We start from the raw sequence: 7,310 nt of genomic DNA on the forward strand, positions 1-7,310 counted from the left end.
TCTTCATATACCATCTAGTGTTATTGTGTTATATGTTCATATACCATCTAATGTTGTGTTTTATGTTCATATACCATCTAGTGTTGTTGTGTTTTATGTTCATATAGCATCTAGTGTTATTGTGTTTATCTTCATATACCATCTAGTGTTATTGTGTTTTATCTTCATATACCATCTAGTGTTATTGTGTTTTATGTTCATATAGCATCTAGTGTTATTGTGTTTTATGTTCATATACAGTACTGTCACGTTCCTGACCTGGGGCCTGTTGCACAAAAGTAGAATTAAGACATCCGGGATAAATGACTCAGCTGAGCTCAATGAAGCCAAAACATGTGCGTCCAGGCTTAATTGGTTGCACAAAGACCAAGCCAGGATGAGCAGACACGGATTCATTAAGCCAGGTGAAACCAATCCTGGATAGGTGCGCGCTCACGGCTCACTCAAATAGACCCCGCCACAGATCACAGATTAACTGATTTACCATGGCAACTAGAGCCGCGTACTTTTCCCCGTCGGAAGCACAAATCCTCATGGAGGCATACGAGGAGGTAAAAGATATAATTAAGAAGAAAGGCAACACCGCCACAGTGATAAAGCAAAGAGAAAAAGCGTGGCAAAGTATTGCAGACCGCCTGAATGCGTAAGTAGTGCACAATTACACACTCACCGCTCCGCTGAAACATCACAATTACAATTCAAATATTTAATTCACATCTCCAAAAATGCAGTTGTACTGTAATTATGAAACGGTTAAATTTTTAATTGAAATGCACTGCAGATATGAGTGAAATTGTGTAAAGTAACTCCATCACACTGTATAAAGCTATGATAAATTTTTTGATATTTTTACTGAAAACAAGACAAAAATACCAAGTAATTTTTTGCAGTGTGACTCCATTAAATGTGTGTGTGTGTGTGTGTGTGTGTGTGTGTGTGTGTGTGTGTGTGTGTGTGTGTGTGTGTGTGTGTAGATTAAACATGAACGGGCCAAAACGGACATGGCAGCAGGTCAAAATCAAATACAAGAACATTCTGCAGAATGGTATGGTCCCTGACTAATATTTAACAAAGCACAAGCATATATTGTACCCAGAAGGTGCCTGCTCACACATTGTCTGTACTGTTTTAGCAGTGAAAAAGAATACCCACAGACAAGGCACGGGTGGTGGGTCACCAAAGGCTGACCTTACCCCAGCAGAGGACATGGCCTTGGAGCTAAATAAAGGCAGGCCCGTCTTAGAGGGGATCCCTGGGGGGAAAGAGACGAGCATAGGTTCCTCCCAAGATGCCACCCGCTTCATTCAAGGTATGTCCTTCCATCTCTACATGGGATACAACCACATTCATATTGAATCAATTTGGACTGTCTGACTTTGGTTTACCTATTGCCTTGCAGTGTCTGGCAGCACTGTGTTCCTGTTAGAGCCACCAGCACAAGCACCAGACGATGCTGATCCAGTGAGTACTCCATCAAAGGCATACTGTAGGCCTGGCATGTCTTGTCTACTAGCTTCAATATGAATCTGATTAAATGTGATAGGGTGAAGGCCCCAGTGCAGCAGCAACAGCACATGATGGAGACGATGATGAGGAGGAGACCATCTCTCTGGATTCCAGAAGGCATGAGGTATCATGTTAAGACTGTGAAAGTACTATTTACTCTACAATGGTGAGGAGTCCTCATCAAAATCAAAAAATCTAATTTCTTTTACAGGACCCAGATGCTATACAGTGGGAAAACCAGCCTGGCAACATAGTGCGTATTAATAAAAGGACACCACATCCTGCCAAATTCCAGCTGCGCTAATTGTATTGTGTTCACAGAGCTCACAAGCTATCAGAAAGTTGTATGGCAACCACCTCCGGCGCCAAATAGAACTGGCAGACATAGACATTCAGTACAAGAAGAAAAAGATGGAAAATCTTGCACTGGAGTCCGAAATAAAAAAAGAGGACAATTAGGAAACTGGACCTTGAAATAAAAAAACTTGAGAGGGAGGTGAGATATGCCTTCAATGTACACTGTATGCTAACTGTAACACAAATGTATTAATCATTATTTTTCTTTCCTCCCCCAGCTCCAAGAAGATGACACAGCTCAAAATAAAAATTAGGTATATTCTCGTAAAGTCAAGTGAGCCATGACATATGAGCTCTTATTGTGAGCACACAGGACGGTGGCATCTTTCTAAGGTTTTTTTTATTTTCCCAGCAATCAGTACAACCAAGTCATCGTTATAAGGCATCGCCCTGTTTTGCCCACCCCCCAGCACCAGGTGTGGCCACTAGCCTATATGAAGGCCCAAAATTGTGTGTTCCTTTCTGCTCTGACAATGGCATGCCCATTCGTGCGAGATGTGGTGGATGAAGAAGCACTTGTGCTGAGGAGAGCCTTCAGGCGAGAAAGGGTCTTCAGGGACCGGTTGGACCCACTGGCCTTCCCTGATGACCATCTATATGAAAGATACAGGTTTTCTGCAGATGGCATCAGGTATCTATGCAGACTACTGGGTCCCAGGATTAAGCACCGCACTGCACGGAGCCATGCACTGAGTGTGGAGCAAATGGTTTGTGTGGCCTTGCGCTTTTTTGCTAGTGGAGCCTTCCTGTACTCAGTGGGGGATGCAGAACAGCTGAACAAGGCCACAATTTGCCGCACAATAAGGAGTGTGTGTCTGGCTATCAAAGCATTAGCAGATGTCTTCATCTCCTTCCCTGGCCACAGAAGACTCTGTGACATCAAAGAGGAGTTCTATAGGATTGCAGGTAAGAGGATCTACAAATTACAGGACAACTGTTAACACATAGTAGGATACTCATTACTTTGTGTGACAGGTTTCCCCAATGTCATTGGTGCAGTGGACTGCACACACATAAGGATAAAAGCCCCCTCAGGTGCCCATGAGGCCGATTTTGTGAATAGGAAATCCTTTCACAGCATTAATGTTCAGGTGAACATAACTTTTTGATATTGTCCATTGACGAACACTCTGCATTGCCAGTGATGTGCATTGATTGGTGTAATATTCCTCATCTTATGATTTCAGATGGTCTGCAATGCTGACTGTGTGATCAGCAATGTTGTGGCAAAATGGCCTGGCTCAGTCCATGACTCCAGAATCTTTCGGGCCTCTGAAATCTATCAGTGCCTATCACAAGGTAAGCCACACAACCCCTATTTATAACCATCATGGCTGTGTCAAGAATATCACTGTGTTTATGAGGTAGTAATGATGAGATTTTGTGTTGACAGGTGAATTCTCTGGTGTGTTGCTGGGAGACAGGGGGTATGGCTGCCAGCCTTTTCTCCTGACACCTTTCACAGACCCCCAGGAAGCACAGCAGGCCTACAACCATGCCCATGCCAGGACCAGGGCCAGAGTTGAAATGACCTTTGGCCTCCTGAAGGCACGCTTTCACTGCCTTCACAAATTAAGGGTCAGCCCTGTTAGGGCATGTGATATTACTGTGGCTTGTGCTGTCCTCCACAATGTGGCCTGCCTGAGGAAGGAGAGGGCCCCCAGAGTGCCACCAGCCATGGACTGGGACAATCCGGCAATCTTCCCTGATGACGACAGTGGTCGGCTGCTGAGGGACCAATATGTGTTGAATTATTTTAGTTAGTATGTGTGCTTTCAATTTTGGTTAAATATGTCCTGCGGTGGCAGAGGAATTTGGGTTTTTTTGGGTTCGTTTTTTGACGAATTTGGCCTCTTATGATGTTTGTGCGGTATACTGTGTGTAATACAAGGCTGCAGGGAGGCTACTGCATCCATTCATTTGTCTGTTCAGTTGATGTGTATGGATTTGTCCTGCATTTATTTTAGTGTGCAGACATGCAGGGTGTGTTATATACAGACCTTTGAATGTGTATGTATCATTTTGTATAATATGCTTGGATTCTGTGCTTTCCATCTTGTAGAGTCACTGTGACTTCAGTTTCGAAAGGAGCTGATGGTTTACCTGCTTTGTTTTGTCCTTATTCAATAAAGGAACATAATGTTACACATTGTGTTTTTATATTCATATGGAATGTGTATTTGTTTATATGACAGAGTACTAGGGCCACACTGAAGAAAAAGGATAAAGTCATACATTTATGAGGCTGGTTCTTTCTGCAGAAAAGCTACATATTGTTTTTACAGTTTTGATACTTATGACAATGTGATACTTAATATTCTGGCACATCAGCATGTCTTTGTTTATGAAACCATACTGAAGTACAATTTCACGAAATGCCCCACATCTGTCATTTTAACAACTGTCCTCCTTTAAAACAACTGGTTACAATATTATGACTTGTGTTTTTTTCCCCTCTGTGGCCCTAATATTCTATCATTTTATATATAGCCTTATAGTCTATGGGAAACTGTAAATTATCTAATGATAGCAACATCATCTAAAAATCATTTTTTATCCAAAATCATTGAAATTAATGATCACAAACGTTTAAATAACAGTGGGTCTAGTTATATGTGATAACAATGTATAGTGAGCAGTGAAATAACTATTGGTTTCCATTTGTGGTGACTGCTGACTGACATTAGGGATGAGATTAAATAGATCCTGGAATTTAGCCTGGTCTGGAGCAGGCTAGCTCCACAGAATAAATCTCCATGGTAATTTATACCATAACATATCCTCCTGCCCCCTATCCATCTTTAGTGCAACCGGATTACGGATCAATTGAGCCAGGATCACCAAGATATCCTGGCTTAATCCCTTATCCTAGTTTTGTGCAACAGGCCCCTGTTTTCTCTTGTTTTGTATGTCTTTATTGGTCAGGGCGTGAGTGTTGGGTGGGCAGTCTATGTTTTCTATTTCTATGTTGGGTTTTGTGTGCGGCCTGGTATGATTCTCAATTAGAGACAGGTGTGTATCGTTTGTCTCTGATTGAGAGTCATACTAAGGCAGCCAGGGTTTCACTGGTGTTTTGTGGGTGTTTGTTTCCTGTGTTAGCGTTTGGGCCACACAGGACTGTTGCAGGTTAGTCACGTTTGTTGTTTTGTTAATTTGTAGTGTTTGTTGGTTTGTCATTAAAATCATGAATACCTCCTACTCCGCATCTTGGTCCGATCCTCCTCGTCTGAGGAGGAGAACGACAGTGACAGCCGTTACAAGTACCATCTAGTGTTATTGTGTTTTCCACCAGGAATTTGACACTAAAGACTTGTGGCGAGCGGAATCAATAACCTCTGCATCATACAAAATAGTTGCTTTGTGAGAAGGTGTTAAAGTTCACAGTTAGCCATTGTTATGTTAATGCAAGTTGAAAAGTACCCAGGGCCATGCCATGACTCCAAGTGAGAGCAGGTCCGCCAGAGCCATGGGCCCAGTGAGACACGGGTGGCGGCCCGCCTAGATGGACACAGAAATGTCTGAGCCTTTAGGATAAAATACTGGGATAAATCCTCAGTGGAAATACGTCATGATCAGAGAGTTCCCTCACAGCTCTAACGCCTTGGATTTCCCTCTGTATCGTCGTCTTACTCATCTATAATAATCACTTTGTTTATCTCGGCTGAGGGACACCTCTAACAGACACCTTGAACATTGGAAGATACCTAGCTCTCAGTACAAGCATAAAGAGAAAAAAAATAATTCAATATTCAAGCACTTCATTGTTTCCAGGCTCTAGGAGAAGAATCAATAAAACATCATATCTGCTCCGATCTGAATTGATGGTTTCCGATGAGGTTTGAACCCCTCGTGGCGGCACAACCCTCTATTCTCGCACAGAACACAAAAAACACCACCAGAGTTTCATTTTGATCTTTGAATTAATCAGTTGAGAGCTCCTTCTGAACAAAAAGTACTGATGTTGCCTTTGGGATCTGCGGTCATGCGGGAATTTATGGCAAGTGTTTAAAAGCATGTTTTTGATGAATGCGTTTCAACAGCCATAATAAGCTCATAGAGACTCGAACAAACAATCTAGGGACCTTCTTATATATGTGGAGTACAAAACCCAGCTAATCGCATTGTATTGTTCTACCACATATTCTCATTAGACAAATCTCACCCCATAGAGCAGGGATGGGCTCAAAAACGTTGAACTTATCTTGAGGAGCAGCAGTGGCTCGCAGGTCTACGTACCCAAATCCATACCCACACATGTTGTCAGAGCAAAACGTTTCAGCCATCCTCCTCTTGACAGGGGAGAGACAGTTTTGTAGTTTTAGAGTTCATTTCCCACAATTCTATTTTGCCATGGGGCGTAGAGAAAATTTAGGAGTTTTATAGCAAGTTTGCTGCAATTCTACACATCTTGCCATGGGGGAGTAAAATGTTTGCCGTTTTTTAATATGATATCCGAGTGAGAGTGACTAACAAAATCAATGGGGGCCCCTCCCGGTTGGTAAGTCGATCATGATTACTACAGGTTTAGATAGCTGGCTAGACTAATTTACCAGCCGTTAGCTGACATAGCTAATTGAGTGAGTGACATGACAAGAAAAATACTTTGATGCACAATGAAATGTCTAAATTGCACCTTGTGTATTTTACTATTCTAACTCTCAATGTTATTATCATTATTATTTTATTTTTTCAGTTTTTGGATATCGGTCTGTGAGCCTAAAAAACGGGTTTCCCATCCCTGCTGTAGAGCACTGGTTTTCAACTGGTGTGCTTCTTCACACCCGTGTGCCCTGAGGAACTCTCAGGTGTGCTGCTTCACACCCATGTGCCCTGAGGAACTCTCAGGTGTGCTGCTTCACACCCGTGTGCCGTGAGGAACTCTCAGGTGTCCTGCAAACCTTTCCTAATCTAGATTTTTCTTTAACACTCACTTATAACTGTGATCTGCGGAATGTACATGGCATTTTGAGTTGGGAGTATTAGTGGGGGTCAGATCACAGATTAAGAGGCAAACGGCTACATCTGTATGGGTGTTTGAAGTTCAGTGTACTCAGGCTGTTGTTACATTTGGGGCACAGATTCGCGAGACGCTATTAAAGGGGTACACACAAATTAACCATCATGAGTAAGGAACTATCAAAACTATGAAAATATTTAAAAGAAACCCTATTTAATCAATAAAAAAAAAAATGTGGTGTGCAGTAAAAAAATGGTCTGCAGTATGGATCAGATGAGATGGAGGTCATTATCACAAAATAAACGAATAGGGACGTTATAGGTGTGCCGCGGATTTAAATATCCCATCAAGGAGTGCCACAGTTCAAGAAAAGGTGGAAGAAAAGGTTGAAGAAAAGGAACCACTGCTGTGGAGAATATAACCCTCTCTTCAAAAAGTGAGAGAGAAAAACTAAAACACTACAACATTAATGTCTTCAAGTACACACGTT

General features: G+C 42.2%; 1 protein-coding gene across 4 annotated transcripts; it reads left to right on the forward strand.

The window, feature by feature from the left end:
• Nucleotides 1–259: 259 nt before the first annotated feature.
• Nucleotides 260–4,029, forward strand: LOC139546283 (myb/SANT-like DNA-binding domain-containing protein 4). Of its 4 annotated transcripts, XR_011669192.1 has the most exons (11): nt 260–643; nt 975–1,045; nt 1,133–1,309; nt 1,400–1,461; nt 1,544–1,630; nt 1,718–1,759; nt 1,828–2,002; nt 2,082–2,117; nt 2,216–2,769; nt 3,051–3,162; nt 3,257–4,029. XR_011669192.1 is itself a non-coding variant. In XM_071354466.1 (7 exons), the coding sequence occupies exons 1-7, from the start codon at nt 486–488 to the stop codon at nt 1,963–1,965; spliced, it is 735 nt and encodes a 244-aa protein (XP_071210567.1). In that variant the 5' UTR covers nt 260–485; the 3' UTR covers nt 1,966–2,113. The 4 variants fall into 4 exon arrangements, 3 of the variants coding, with proteins under 3 accessions (XP_071210567.1, XP_071210568.1, XP_071210569.1); XM_071354466.1 differs by lacking the exons at nt 2,216–2,769; nt 3,051–3,162; nt 3,257–4,029 and having other exon boundaries at nt 1,828–2,113; XM_071354467.1 differs by lacking the exons at nt 1,718–1,759; nt 2,216–2,769; nt 3,051–3,162; nt 3,257–4,029 and having other exon boundaries at nt 2,082–2,113.
• The last annotated feature ends 3,281 nt before the right edge of the window (nt 4,030–7,310 follow it).

Source organism: Salvelinus alpinus, chromosome 20, assembly GCF_045679555.1.
Source record: "Salvelinus alpinus chromosome 20, SLU_Salpinus.1, whole genome shotgun sequence".
Classification (NCBI taxonomy): domain Eukaryota; kingdom Metazoa; phylum Chordata; class Actinopteri; order Salmoniformes; family Salmonidae; genus Salvelinus; species Salvelinus alpinus.